At 44.7% G+C, this 16,104-nt stretch overlaps 1 protein-coding gene across 2 annotated transcripts in view; it reads left to right on the forward strand.

Moving 5' to 3' along the window:
* Window positions 1-16,104, forward strand: part of ANTXR1 (ANTXR cell adhesion molecule 1) — a 197,838-nt gene that overhangs the window by 54,128 nt on the left and 127,606 nt on the right. For both annotated transcript variants that reach the window (XM_025470233.3, XM_049115925.1), the window contains exons 6-8: window positions 837-916; window positions 3,716-3,784; window positions 5,484-5,564. In XM_025470233.3, the coding sequence (XP_025326018.1) occupies window positions 837-916; window positions 3,716-3,784; window positions 5,484-5,564 (230 nt within the window). The remainder of the gene's footprint in view (window positions 1-836; window positions 917-3,715; window positions 3,785-5,483; window positions 5,565-16,104) is intronic.

Here is a 16,104-nt window from a genome sequence, read left to right on the forward strand (position 1 = left end):
GATGCAGAGAGAGAGAGGCAGAGACACAGGCAGAGGGAGAAGCAGGCTCCATGCAGGGAGCCCCATGTGGGACTCGATCCCGGGGCTCCAGGATCACGTCCTGGGCTGAAGGCAGGTGCTCAACCGCTGAGCACCCGGGCGTCCCTGAGGCAAATCTTTTGAAAGAGATTCCGTATTACAGTGGGGATTTTTCTCCTGGGCCCGTAGAGGTCTACTGCCCATGTCCTCTCAACTGCAGCAAATAGAACAGACCCAGTATGGACACTAATGCTTATTAATACCAACTAACCATCAGCAATGTTCCTAGAATTCTAAAAAAATCACTGGAAGAGTTTCTAGAAGGTTTTCCCAGCTGGTTTAATAACTTCCAATCAGCTGGTAAATCGTGGTGACTCTGTCCTTGCTCAGTCCTCCAAGGGGGATGTGTATGGTCAACTACAGCCTGTGAGGAGGACTCCTGAACAGCCCAGGTAGTAGAGTCTCCCCCCAGGCCTCAACCTCAGTCACCCAGACTGTTAACAGAAAATCATAGAAATTTGATTCACTGGACCTACTCCCAGCTGTCGGTCCAATGACCCTTCCAGCAGGTTTGGCCATTTTTTGAGAGAAGACTGAGAAACCCGCAAATAATACCTACTCCCCGCCCCCCAGAGTCTGTCCCCACAGATGCATTCTTCTTCATCTGGAGGTGCTTCTAGTCCCCAAAGAAAAGTTGCTGGTTTTCATAATATTGACCTCGGGGGGTTGAGCTTACGAGACGTCAACGCCCAGGACTGAGAGGGGGTTTCCCCGAGTGCGGCGCGATGGACTGAGTGGGTCTGTGTTGTGTTGAGCAGGATACAGGACGGCCAGCGTCATCATTGCTCTGACCGATGGGGAGCTCCATGAAGACCTCTTTTTCTATTCAGAGAGGGAGGTAAGCGATGGCCTGGCCTGTATCTAACCCAGACTTGGAAGCAGGGCTCCTTCCTCCGAAAATGGGCTGCAGTCTTGCTACTCAGACAACATGCTAGGTGTTCTTTGTAAAACCCCTGGGTAAAATAGTGTCTCCTATGGAAAAAAAAAAATGATAATAATTCATTTTTTTAAAAGCAAACTCTCACGTCTTCCACACGGTAGATGTTTTTCCCCTTTCAAACTATTTGCCCGTGACTCTGTGTCTTAAGGGATAAAAGTTGCCTACCATGACTTTATTGAGAGCGCTCTATTTATCTAGCAGTTTTGAAATAGCATATATCACTTTTCAACGAAAACTTTGGGGCCGTTTTTCCTCCATTTCTGCTACGGACAGGAGAAGGGGAAAGAGTTACTTGAACTATGTAAGAGCCAGCCTTGTCCGAACGTATTAATCACTGAGATTCTCACCCTGAGAATCAAAGCTGAATATTAATTGGTTGCAAGATAACTTGTAATCACGCCTGCGGTGCACCTTCCTCCTTTTCCTCATGGTCTCAGATAGTACATTCCTCGCAGCAAGTGAAGGAATCCTCTCTACGTGAAGCTTTCGGTTTGCATAGTTTCAGAAAAAGCGGTTTATTCAGGAATTGAAAGGTAGTGTTTATATTTAGGAAATCCTTTCCTTTCTAGTCTGACATTTGGGCCAGTTCACCGCTACTGATGACATGACAAAGGCTCATTGGGGCCACGTTAGAAAGAAGCACAGTAAGGGAAGGGACGGGCGGCGAGGAAGGAGATCCCCGCCCCGGGGGAGGAGATAGATAACCAGCGTGTTATACTCACCTCCAGCTCTTGAATAGTATTTCATTTAAATTCAGCTCCCTTGGCAAACAAGTATTCATTCATTCACTCATTCATTCATTCAGTGATAGATGAGAGCTCAGCATGTGCTGGGCACGTTGCCTGATACCAGGGAAGCAGGTGAGGAAGACACGCTGGCTGCGTCCATGGTGCTTACCGTGGATGGTGGAATGATGCTGGCAAAGGGCGTGAGAAAATGATATAGGTAGACCGGCTTCTTCTCCCCTACCCCTAATGAGTACAAATCTTTCGCAATGGGGAAACACAAACTTCAATGTGACAGACCCTGCATGAGCATTGGGAAAACCCTATATTCCCATATTCTAGAGTTGAGACTGACTATACGATGGGAATGCAACATAGCTTATTTTGGGTGCTGAGCAACAGTCGAATAAAGATCCTAATAAGGAAATAACTGAATATGAAATAAATGATGGATGTCAGAGGCTTAAAATATGGGTTAGTAGAAAAGAATTTTAGGTATGGCACATACAAACTTGGAAAAGCATTTGGAGTGCCAGTGCCAAGAGAAGGGGGCTTTCTGACAAAGAAAGCTAACACTCAAGATATATAAAGATAAAAAAAAGATATATAAAGATATATATATATTTATATACAAGATATATAAAGAAATGAATCTTTCCATTTTTTATAATCCTATATAAAGCCCAACTAGAGGGAGAGAAATCATTACAGATAAGGCTGGAGCTGGATTGTGTCTAAAAGTTTGTCTTGTCCTTAAAACAGCAGGGCATATTTTTAGGATTTAGGGAAATATATATATATATATATATATATATATATATATATATATTTTCTGTTTCTTCTAAAATTCAGTGTTTCAGAATGTTTCAGTCACAAGTGGGTTTGAGTACTAAAGTGAGGGGTGGGGGAGAAACAATTCAAATCAATATGCATACATTGAGCACCTACTACATGTTTGCACTCAATTATTTATTAAATGTCTACCGTATATTCCAATGATTTCCAATTTTAGTTTTCTGTTCTGAAACACGGAAGAACCTGGAAGTAAGATATCAGAGCCTTTAATAAGTCAAATATTAAAACCAAGCCAAAACCTAGATGTTATTCATTATGTTGCCTTCTTAATCCTTCATTGTAGGGCAAGTCATGGGTTCGCTTACTCGAATAGAGACCATAATTCCCATACCGCTAAACCATTGTTTTCTGTGGCGATGAAAAAGCCTTATTCGCAAAGGGGTGCTGATATTTATAAGCATCCGCATCGTTCTAGGCCTTGTATAAGGAGCTCTGAATATGTTATCTCACTGAATCCTCGACCTTTACAGAGCAAAGCCAAACCAGGTACTTCGGGTCCCAAAGGCCCCATCTTGTCTATTACACTTTGCTGCTATTACAAAGGAAGAAAAGTATGTCAACAAAAATTCTTCAGAGGAATAGAATAATCATTTCCCCCAGAATATTTTCTTTAAAGATTTTATTCATTTATTTTTATTTTAGAGAGAGAGCAAGGGGGGGAGAGAGAGGAAAAGTGAAGGAACCCCAAGCAGGCTTGATGTCAGGGCCCTGAGATCCATGACTGGAGCCGAAATCACGAGTTGGATTCCGAACCCACTGAGCCACCCAGGCGCCCCCCGCCTCCCAGCACCAGTATTTAATAAGACTTATCCTGGCCTACTCTTCCCTTTTCTTCCCCTCATTTTTCAAATCCCTTCATTAAGACTCTACTTCTATGGGTCTTTCTCAACACTTCCCATTAGGCTACTCACTCCCATCGGGTCCCTCATACATCGTGTTAGAATGTGATGTTTCCTGGAGGGTGAGCTCCTTGGGAACAGGGATTGCCCTCTCCATTATGGTGCTTGGCACATAGTAGGTGCTCAATAAGAACCTGATCATGGAAGTTTAGTCTGGTTAATCCAAAAGGAGTATATTTGCCACTCCTCTGTCTAATGGCTTTTCTTCATTGACCCAGGCTAACAGATCCCGAGATCTTGGTGCAATTGTTTACTGTGTCGGTGTGAAGGATTTCAATGAAACACAGGTACGGTCATGGATTTCCTCCACTTTGGAAGCATACGAAGCTTGCGAATGATAGAGAACATGCGTATTCGGTGCAATATCCCTGACACACCCCTGAAATAGGTTATTTTTCTATAAACGTTGAGTATTCAAGAATTATTGAATATGTAAGGGACATGAAGCCAAGCCAATGCACTTGGGGGCCATGAACACAGACTATCCAGGTGGTATCTTCCTTGGTTGACTTTCTTGGTAGATGTCAAATGGCCAAGGTGTCAAAACAGATCTGAATAAAATTAGAAAACTTGACGTGTTTTCTTTTTTTTTTTTTTTTGTCATTTCATTTAATGAATCAAATTTTGCTTAAATGTCAAAGATCCCTTTTCTCCCATTAGAAATTCAGCGCATTTTCAATAAAAAAATAAATATATAGTTAGCCCTTGAACAGTGCAGGGCTTGGGGGTATCAGCCCCTCTGCATAGTCAAAAATCCATGGACAGCTTTTGACTCCCCAAAAACTGAACTATTAATGGCCTACTGTTGACTGGGAATAACATAAACAGTTGATTAGCACATATTTTGTATGTTATATGCATTATATACTGCATTCTTATAACAAAGTAAGCTAGACAAAAGAAAATGTTATTAAGAAAATCATAAGGAAGAGAAAGTACATTTACGGTATTATACTGTATTTATTTTAAAAAATCTGTGTGTAGGCGGACCCGCTTAGTCCAAGCCCACCTGGTTCAAGGATCAATCATAATTGGCAAGTGGGCAGAAAGTATGTTCAAGTATCGATATGCCAATTGTGAAATTTTGCTAACAACCTATGTAAACACCCCTTGGTGTAGTTCATAATTCCTTTTCGTTTTAATGACATGGGACAGTGCTTTTGATATGTTATCGGGTTAATAAAATAGGGTTACAAAACGGGGGAATGGTCTGAGTCCATGTTTCAAATAAATGTGTATATTTGGGTAGAGAAAGTACAAAAGGCTACATAGGATATCAAATTAATAATAGAAAAAATGATGGATGATAGATGAGTTTTCTTTTTAAAACTCCTGGGTTTTCTGAAACTTCCCATTGATTATGTGTTACTTTTGCAATCGGTGAAAGTCCTGGCATTGACCATGACTGTGGCAGTCACAGAAATATAGAGATTTGGAGTAGAAAAGTCCACAGATCAGATTCTTCTTTCTCCTGTCCCCGGCTCCATAAAGCAGGAGAGCCAAACCAATTGCAAGAGCCCTCGCCTCAATGAACAATTTGAGCGAAAGGTAAGGGTCTCCATTCACTGGCCTCGCCCAACACCAAAGCTTAAATTTATTTTTAAACTCGCTCTGAAAGGAAACCTGAGCCTGTTTGATTCAAATACAGTTGCCAACAGAAATTTGAGTGAATGGGAGAAAAATGAGCCAATGGCCTGCCCCCAAATCCATAAATACATCAACCCAGGCCAACTGTTCATCTGAGCAATCTTACCTCTGCTCCCAAGGAGAAAAGTATTAAAACAAATGTGAAAGCTGGAGCCGACCCTCTAGGCCTGCTCCAGAGGCCGCTGGTAAGTTCATTATAACTGAGGGCTCTTCAGTGAGGCCCAAGGCCTCTCAAGTTCCTCTGGGTTCTCAAAGTAGATGGAGCCCCCTGGACCTAAATGCTCTGCGGCCAAGCCTGACACATCGCCATGTGTGCTTGTGTGTTTGCTGTGTTCTCAGCTGGCCCGGATCGCGGACAGTAAGGACCACGTGTTTCCTGTGAATGACGGCTTTCAGGCCCTGCAAGGCATCATCCACTCAGTGAGTAGAGCGCTTCTTCTAAAGTGAGCACTCTCTGCCCCCCGATCCACTAAAAGGTCCCCAGCGCCACCACCCCCCAGGCTGGTGTTCTCTGCTGGAGACAACATTCCTTCCTGTATCTTTGTTATTTGCCCTTTCTCACTTCTCCCTCCTGCCTCTCACATGTTTGTTATTTTCATTCTCCCTGTGCCAACCTTACCCTACAAGGTAAACTAAACATGGCAGGGGACCCTGCTGTAGCAGCAAGCCAAGCTTCAGGTGGCTCCGGTTCTCATACTGGAAACACCAGTGGATGGTGTGCACTTGACCTTAGCTTTCCCAACTGTGACTGAATGCAAGCTGCCTTCTAGAGCATTTGCAGGTTCAATCTGTATCTCTTGACCATCAGAGGGACTTTCAACTAACAGTTCTTTACCTTGGTTGCCTTTTGGGGTCATCTGGAGCAGGATTTTCAAAGTCTTCCCAGGTGACTTTACTGGAACACAGCTTTAGACCTACAGTCCCCAAATATAAGGACTTCACTGTTCTCTGGGGTTTGCAGTCACCATCCCTTCTTTCCACCCCAACCTGGGTTGGATGGAACAATCCTTCCCACACAAATGGGTTGGGTTTTTTTTTTTTTGCCCCTGTTTCCTGTGAGTGAACAGGATACTGGCTTCCATTGCCTCTCTTTTCCACCTTCCATACATAGGCCAGGCTCTTGGTCCAGCTGGATTATAAAATGATGCCGGTCTTTAAATAAAGCTCCAGCCAGAAGGCCGTACCTGTACTGAGGTCCAGGAGCATTGACTCCTCTACCTTCAGGTTTTGTGATTAGGCAGACGGCCTGTAGTTTCTCCAGTAGAAGCTCGTGAGGCTCCAGACTCAGGGTTCAGGATGCAAAGTTAGAGCTCAGAGGACATTATCCCCTTCAGATGTCAAGAGAGTCTTAACTCTCTTGGGGTTACCAGGGGTTACCAGCCAGAACCAGCATCTGCCCAGCCTCCCCCGGCTGACCTAGGAAACCTCCAATGTGCTCTACCTTCATGCCCCCTCTCCCTCCCTCCAAGGTTTGCTAAGACCCCTTGCAGCATGAGAAGAACTTTTGTAGTGAAGAATTCTCATCCCAGAATTTAAGTGCTGGCCCAACGACTTAACCATTTTTAGATCCTCGGATGAGTTATCTCACTTGTTTCCTCACTTGTTTCCTCATTTGTAAAAGGGATTGAGAGTAAGACTCACATCACAGGCCTGTTTGAGGATTATAAGAGGTAACACTGGTGAAATTACCTAATATCCTTCCAGGCACATAATAGACACTCAAGACATCTGAATTACTTCCTCTTTCACTTTCCTTCCCCATCATATAATGGACATTAATATCAGTTTTCCCCAATCCTCTAGATTTTCCTCAATATACTTAAAAATCACCTGGGAACCTTGTTTACAGTACCAGTTCCCAGGCCCCATCCCCAAGAGACTCTATTCCAGACAGTAGGAGATGGTGCCCAGGAATCTGCATCTTTTAAATCTGTTTTGTTGTTGTTGTTGTCATAAAGTAAATGTCCCAGGTGCACTTTCAGAACGTTGATATATGTGACCTTACGTTTTCAGAATTGTGAAAACTAATCTCACTTCAGTTTAGGAACTCCTACCTAAATATGTATAGATGATGGGTCATCTTATTCAAGATGTGTTTGTTTGCAAGAGACAGAAACCAACTCAGACTGCTTTTACCAGAGAGTGGCAATTATTGAGAGAGAGAGAGAGAGAGAGAGAGAGAGAGAATGAGAATTATCAGATCCTCAGGGGTAGGGACCCTTGCTCCAAATAATTTCTGGGAGCAGTGTGGCATACTTGACAATGTAAACAATAAGAATGGCTATAACCATATAAAACAATGGTGCACAACATGATCTGGGGCTGATCATGAAGCTCAGAGGTGGATTATTGTGGGGTGGAGCCTTCATGAGAAAGTGGGACAGACCTGAATCCATAAAAGACCAAGGAGGAGTGAAGAGTAGCACCAGGGAAGAGATGACATGACCCCAGCTCAAGAGCAGGAAAAGGGAAAAGCATACTCCAAGGACAATAATAATAATCCCATCCGTCTGTGGGGAGAGTTTGGGTAAAGGATCAGGAGTAATTAGACATCGGTTTGGAACCAAACTGATAAGACCCTTGAATGGGTTTTGATTCCAACTTCATGGGTATCATCACTGAAAACTTTGGAACATCTAAGTAGTGATATTTAAGAAGAGAATCTGATGGCAGAGTCACGTATGTAGTAAGAAAAATGAGGCAGGAGCCTCCTGCAGCCTGAGGCTAGTGCACAGTCTTGCCTTCAGATGGCGGGAACCTGAACAGGGACAACCCTTACCTGTTCAAAGGTTCTATGAGCCGTGTCCCCACATCAGTCAAAAGGCAGTTCCTACCCAATAATTAGAATCATTTTATCTGCATACACTGGAGTGAATATTTCTTCCTTAGCAACTCCAGCTCGACCTGAGCCCAGATGTTTGGAAAGCTCTTCCCACCCCCCAAATGGAAATAACTCCAATGATGTTTAAGGAATTTCAGCAAAGTGGTCTCTCAAAAACTGGAAAAAAAAAAATAATTTGAGATTCCAGTCTCCAAACTTGAGCTGAATGATAACATTCTTACGAGCTTTTATCTGGGAGTTATGCTCGTGGTTTCGATCCTTCCAACACTTGAAACCCATGTTTATGGCCGTCGTTAATTCGTTTGCTTGGACAGAGAAACAGGGACAAGCGCAGCAGGGCTCATCTTTCTCAAGTCAGACAGAAATAATTATGGCCTAAAGTTGGCTATTTTTAAGAAGTAGGTTCATTTCTCCTCTGGATACTGAAAAGAAAGCTCCTGTTCCTCCCCTCCCCCCACCCATCTGAAGCATCTAGTCCAGCTTGTTCCCATGGATGTTGTTTTGTGGCTGGTTATTTTCTCATAATAAGATAGGGCTGGGCTTAATTATCCCAAATAGGAGTACAGAACAACTCTCAACAGGCTCAGATGGTTCTTAAGGTTTTCAGCCCATAATGACCTATGTTTAAATCCCAAATCAAGATGGAAGAGCCAATATTTGCTTTTTTATCCAGTACTCATTGAAAACCTTCTATAGTACACTCTTGCCATTCAGCTATAAGGAAAGCGATAGAGACCCTGGCCTAGTGGAGCTTATATAATCTAGTGGGAGGGACACATAAAAACCAGTAAATAAATAAACATATATATTTAAAACTGTGAAAAGTGGTATAAAAGTTGTAACCAACTACCAAAATTAAGAGCGAAGGGATTGACAAAGACCCAGGCCCCTTTGAAGACATGACCTGAGGGATGAAATCAAGCCTCTGCTGGAGGAGCATGGATAGAACATTCTTGGCAGAGCGCAGCCCTATGATGGAGCATAGCAGAATGAAAGAAGAGCACTGCTGAAGTGGGGGACGCCAGAAGATGAAGTGAGGAGGAGGCGGGGGCTAAATCTTGCACGGCCTCGAGGGCCACGCTATTTTACTCTCAGGACAGTGGGAACCTGTAGCCAGAGATAGAGTCCGACAGTGGGATAACGATGCTCGAAATTAGGACTCTCGGGGCATCTCGAATCGCGGCACTTGATCTGTGTCTCCTCCAGATAACAAATAAATAAACACTCAGCACCAATTGGAATGTTGGCCCGTGAAGGCGAAAAATGACAGTGACTTAGGGAGCGTCTGCCGTGTGCCAGCGTTCCTGCTGGGCACTTCCACAGCCACTCTCTGAGGAAGGTCTCATCCCAGTTTTGCAGGTGAGGAAGCTGAGGGGCAGGATGGTGAGAGCAACTGCCCCAGGTCTTCCTCCTCGTAACGGTGGAGTCGGGACGTTGAACCGCCGCCCGCTTCCAGAGATCCTGCTCTTTCCGGAGTATTCGGGCGTGAATGTCTGAGGAAGTGGAAAAGCACCACTGGATTCCCAGGAGCTGAAGATCCAGGGCCTGGAGTCAGCAAATCCCAGAGTTCTCGGCTTCCACAAACCGGTTCCTGCGTTTTGATCTTTTCGCTGGTCCCCACCCCTCCCTACTCGGTGGGAGAAGCACTTACGTGTTAGATTTGTATAATGTCTTCTCCTTCGTGGCCTTCCCACTTGGTTCCCGTTTTAGTCTCTCAACAGCAGGACACAGGGAAGAGGCAGAAAGAAATCAGCGGCGGCGGCACGGGGCACCTGGGTGGCTCAGTCGGTTAAGCGTCCGACGCTCGATTTTGGCTCAAGACATGGTCTCAGGGTCGTGACCTCAAGCCCCAGGTTGGGCTCTGTTCCCAGGACAGACTCTACTCGAGATTTTGTCTCTCCCTGTCCCTCTGCCCCTCCTGCCACTCGCACATGCTCACTTTCTATTAAAAAAATTAAATAAATAAATAAATAAATAAATAAATAAATAAATAAATATCTTAAGAGGAAAAAAAGACATCATACGGCTGTGTTTGGGACCAAACATTGTTCCTTTATCCCATCTAATATGATCACATCTTAGCATCATAGCAACCCTGTGAAGAAATGCTGTTATTCCTATTTTACAGATGAAGACACTGAACGTCCGATAACCTTCCGCAGAGCACGTGGCTCTGAAGGGTGACTCCAGGGCCCGTGCTTTCTCCCGCCTCTGTTTCCTTGGGAAGGTAAAAATACTAAAAGCTACCATCTAGGGAGTTCTGAGATTCTAGACGCTGAGCGGATCATTTAACGTAGGCGTCTCACCGGATTCTCATGACCACTGTTTAGGGTGGATGTCGTCGTCCCTTGTACAGAAGTAGATGCCATAGGACAGAGATCAGCTAGCTTGTCCAGGGCCACGCGGCAGTGAGCAGTGACCCGGAACAGACTAATGCCCACGATGGGAGTGGCCACCGTGCCCCACTCAGTCACGGGCGGAGGCCAGGAAGCAGAGGAGGAGACGCCGAGCGCCGAAATGTGCGGTGGCTTGATGGGGTTCACATCGGTGCAGCAGAGGCAACGCCCCATCCGGAGCACGGCGGGCGGCGGGGCAGCCCTGGGCCTTCTACTGCCGAGGGGAGCTCGTCCGAAAACACCGATTTCTGCCCGATGGATGGAGTTCCCCCTCCAGGGGAAGCTGGCAGCTCGCCACGGGCTAAAGGGAACATCCTTCCTTCCCCATGCCAGGACTCTACTTCCGAGGACGGAATTTCTACTTGCTTTTGCAGAATCAGGTTGTTAAATTATAAGACAGACTCTGGGTGGTTGAAAGATTGCAGCCCTTAAAGCCAGTAAAACTGTAAAGGAAGAAACTATTTCTTCGCCTCCCCTTATTGTGGCTTCTTCGGCGAATTTCCAGTGACCGCAACTGGTAGGTATAGCGCCAGCCCTCGAGCGAAAATATGAAGCAAAGGTCCAGCAAGTCTCCTGGGCCTTTGTTTGCTTTTGCAAAAGTGCTGCAGGCAGTGAAACGGGAACCTGCGCGAGGCCTGGTCGGCAGCTTTGAATCCCGACGCTCGGCCTGTTTACCTCCCCCCCCCCCCCACCGGGGGTGCCACCTGGAGCCAGGCACACTGCCTGGGAGTCGGAGAACCCAGGCGCTGGCTCCGAAACCTGTCCCTCCGGGACGGCTTCCCTGGAATAAATATCTCAGCCCGCGTTGGGCTTCCTACCGAGCAGAGGAAAAGCAGCCCACAGAGCGTCCTGCGTGTCCGATCAACAATAGACAGGTATCGAGCAGACACGACTACATGTGCAAGGATTTCTCAGGAGTTTGGGCGTGAACATCCCGGTTCTCAAGGAAGCTGTAAGATCGGCGAAACTGAAGGATAAATCCGTTCCGTGGTGTATGTAAAATTACTCTATTGATGAAAACCAGATTCTGTGCTGATTTTCTCCCTTTCATTCATGGGAACTGGAAGGCCTGTACCCCTCCTCGTCTGGCCCAGGCCTCACAAAGCTACGACAAAAGGCAGAGCCCGCTCCCGGGCCTCCCTTCCTCCGCCCCACCTGAGGCCTGTCTCACAGTCTAGACCTGGAGGCCCCGTGAGTCCTGTCTTCTCCTTGGAGCCTGCCCTGCTCTCCTCCACCTTCAGCTCTCCCTGCCTTGAACCCCAGGGGCATGAATTGTTGGCATCATTTGCCGGGCACTCTGATCTTTCCCATCTCTCCGCCCTTGCTCCGGGTCAGATGCTAAGCGGTGCCTTCTGTTCTATTTTTTGGCCCCGTTTGTTATATTTTTCATGGCGTACGATGCTGTGCTTTGCATAGTCATTAAAAAGCAGCCCAGAGAGCTGCAGAGCATTCATGACCTAGCCTGCGTGACAAGTGGGCAGCCCTGTGGCTCTGTTTCTTGTAAAACCCCTCAGTCCCTCCCCCACCCTCTCTTCCAAGATTGTATCTATAAAAAAGACTGCATTTGGGGGCTCCTTTCACATTAGCAGGCCTGGATACAAAACATAAATAGAATCAACTGTCGTTTCTGTAGTGAGCAGAAAATCTTTTTAAAAAACATTGACCTCAGCAATGATTCATTAGACTCAGACTTTGCAGACCTTCAGGCCATTTCAAGTAAGCTCTTATTTCTCTTTGGCTTTATTGAGGGTTCAATGTAATAAAAATTCTCATAGCTTGACGAGGCTACCAAGATCGCAGAGGGGCACGTCCAGCTACTCGTCAGGGCACCCCTTCTCCTCCGTCGGCTCCTCCTCCTATCGAGGAGCCTGCTAAGACCCACTGGAAAACCAACAGAAGAATTTAGAACAAAATCCAGTGACACGCTGCAGGGTTCAGCTCTCAAGGAGGGCCGCTGACTTCGCCAATATTCTGGAGGTCAACAGGCTCATTTTACTAAATAAACCACGTTTCAGGGTTCACAGATATCCGAGCTTTCCTTCTGAAAACAGGAGAAGAAAGTGGTTTAGCGGGAAAAAAAGGAATTTCCTCAGTTTCAGAACCTTGTTTGTCCTATGTTCCTTCACACCAGACTCAACTGAGCGCAAAACTAACTGAGGGAAGAGTCGTATTTATTTAAGTGAGCTGGGTTCTCCCCACCCCTATCCCCGGCCAGAAACGTTTGCGTATTTTGAGGATATAAGTTTTGTTGTCCAAAATTCAGAAATCCATTTAAACTGTGTTTCTTGCATCTTAGAGTATTCATTTAGCAAAATAAGAGTATACATAAAATCATATATGAATCCCAGACAGATGAGAGTATCAGAGTAGGTTTTATTTTAAATTCAGATTCTGTAGAACTGACACGGATCTAGGATAATATCCATAGTTAACAATAGCTGTGCCTATTGGTTTGAAGTGTAGATGGAATTTAGTTAGGAAAGGTGACTATCTTTTTTGAAAAAAAAACAAAAAACAAAAAAACAAAAAACAAAAAAAAACCCACTTTGTTAGAAATCTGGGGCACCTGGGTGGCTCCGTCAGTTGGGCAGCCAACTGTTGATGTTGGCCCAAGTCCTGATCCCAGAGTCGTGAGATCAAGCCCCAGATAAGGCTCCATGCCGTGCTTGAGATTCTCTCTAGCCCTCTCCCTGCCACTTGTTCTCTCTCAAATAAATAAATAAATAAATAAATAAATAAATAAATAAATAAACAAATAAATAAAAACACTTTGTTAGAGATCAAATAAAGTCAATTTATGGAGACAACCTTGCCAGTCCTGAAGGCCTTGGGTGAAACAGTCGTATGTCCTAAGCTGCCTGGCATTTTCCAAAAGCAGTGGTCCCCAGGCTAATCCAGTGCGCACTCTGCCAGCAGCAGTAGTAGTGTACGGGGCCTCCTGTGGGAGCCTGAGTCCCATCCCCCAAGCCCAGACCTCTCCATTTTCCCAAGTAAAGGAGTCAAAGCCTTTTACAAGGTAGGCCAATCCCGATCTTAGACGTGGGAACGTGACGTACCTACAGCATTATTGTTTAAAAAGATTAGCCAGTAAAAAGGAAAACAGAGTTGTTGAAACAGGTCCTCTGAGAAAGCAGTCCCCAAAGACGGTAATGCTTAATAAGAAGAGGGAGGTGTTACAGGATGCAGAGTATGGCCTGGTTATTCAAAAGACCCTAAGATTGGCACACGGTGTTATACTATATGTTGGCAAATTGAATTTAAATAAATTTTTTAAAAGACTCTAAAATTGTATTTATAGAGAAAAAGGAAGGCCAGTCAATACCTAGTAAACTATAATGCCAGTGTATGAAGCCATGCAGAAACTATGCCGTTTATTCATTTATTTATTCAATAAATATGAATTTAGTGTCTACTCTGTGCCAGGTTAGGCATTACGGATGTAGTGTTGGGTCAAACAAATGCATTCCTGGCCTCTGGAGTTCATAGTCTAAGGAGGAAGATAGATAATGACCAAACAATCAAAAAAATAAATATATAATTATAAACCATACTAAGTCCTCTGAATGATGACAGTTTCTACTAAACTGTGGATGGATGCAGAAATATGTCATTGGTAAAATCACTAGGGCATAGGAGGGGCGGCAAAATCTGTATTAGACTTGAAGGGTGACAGTGAGATTAAGGACAGCTGCCAAGTTTTTGTCTTAGAGCTACGTAGACACGATCAGCCAATACATAGTTTACTGACCTTGGGCCAGCCTGCTTCAAGCTCTTAAAACCAGAATGCGCCCTTCATAACAATTAAGACACCAACAAACGTGCTCTGAAAGACTTTCTCAGGGATGCGTGGAAGCACAAGGCCCCTGTACTACCAATGTATTAAAAAGGCTGGTCTTTACTAACACGTGCAAAAAAATCTTTTAACAGGAAGTGGTCAAGTAAATGAAAATCAATTATTTATTGAGGAAGGAGGCAGAGCAATTAGGAAAAAAAAAAAAACAAGATATGTGTACAGTAAGGGTGGGGTTCGTGATAATTCACAATAATTTGAGAATTCTTGAGAAATCTCTGCAGAAACTGTGAACTTTATGAGGAAGGACCCTAGAGTTTTCAAATCCAAAAAAATAAGCTCTCATTATACAACCTGGACTGATCCACAATAGATTTCACTTAAAATATATTGAATAGTTCTTATTACTTGGCAAAGTTCTTCTACATCTGCTGCTCCTCTTACTCCCTCAACAATCTAATGAGATGAGCAAACCACACATCGCATTCATACGGTGCTTTAGGGATTCTGAATGTGCTTTCCCATATATAGTCTTTTTGAAATCTGTCCAAAAGATGACAGGAATATATTATTAGCCATGTTTCATTTTTGGTGAGGTTTTTTCTTTTTTCAGCAAATATGATTAAGCAAGAGCCTGTGGTGGGTGATGAGATAGAAGCATATATGAGCTACTGTCTCTGCCCAAGTAGTATCAGCTACCATTGAGAACCGATTTCTTGGTGCCTTATTTTCATTAAGGGCATTTGTTGGCTGGTGGTCCAAGTGTTGTTAAATTACTACCTACTGACCAATCACCTCTGTCTAGTTCTGTCTGTAAGACAAAAAACTTGCCAGTTTTCCTTGCTCTCACTCCCTTCCTGACTCTCCGATCTCATATGAACTTGACTACCTAAGTCCAAATGAATTTACAAAGCGTCTCTGCATTTATGTCAGTCATTCATTTTACCATGATACAGCCCTGCGAAGTCAGTGTATTTCTTATCCCCCTTTTATAGAAGAGAAAACTGAGCTTTAATAACTAGTCCAAGTCCACATGGCCAGGAAGTGGTAGGGCTTAGATTTGGACATAAATCTGTCCAGAGCCCAAATGTGTCTTATATAGTCTCTAGACCAAGTTCTTAAGAACAATGGTTACCATTAGCTGAGGACTTACCAGGCTCCGGGCACTGTGCTATGGGCTCGGCCAGTATTATCTCATTTAATCTTCCCAACTCAACAGCCTTATGCAGTAGGTACTGTTCTTATCCCACTTTTATAAATGAGGAAACGAAGACTCGGAGAGGTTGTGGAACTTGCCCAAGGTCACACTGCTCATGAAGGAGTTGACCCAAGCAGTTTGATTCCGAATTCCAACCTACACTCCCTATGTCAAACTGCTCTCCAAAATTAGGAAACAGAAAAGTTAAAGGATTTGTCAAGGATCCTAGGTCAGTTAAGTATAGAAGCAGGGCCAGGACGCACTCTTGGATTATACTTGCATGTGGTGGTCTTCACCGGTCTCCATCGGAGGCCAATGTACTCTCACCTCGGCATCACCCTGACCCCGTGTGAGCCCATTCTACTCCCTCGGGCGATTTCCCAGGGCGAGATCTGCACCTCTCCCGTGGCTACCCCTGCTCAAGTTGGGGACAGATCCTCTGCGCCCCCACCCCCCACCCCAACTCCCATCCAGTCTCCAGACCTTAAGCTGATGTATTGTCTGCGGCAGCCCAGACAGACTGATCATAGTCTGGGCTGCTAATAACCAAGGGAAACCCTCAAATCCACCTACTGCCATCATGGCTTCCTACCTTTTGAACCAGACATTTCAAACTAATAGAAGCCGCAGTCCCAGACAAATCCTGCCCATCCCCCTCACTGATAAATTTTGCTGTATTGGCTGCAATGCATCCCTTCCAGATGTTTTAACTTAAGATTGGGAAAGCTGTGTTT

The sequence above is a fragment of the Canis lupus genome, chromosome 10 (assembly GCF_003254725.2).
Source record: "Canis lupus dingo isolate Sandy chromosome 10, ASM325472v2, whole genome shotgun sequence".
In the NCBI taxonomy this organism is placed as follows: Eukaryota; Metazoa; Chordata; class Mammalia; order Carnivora; family Canidae; genus Canis; species Canis lupus.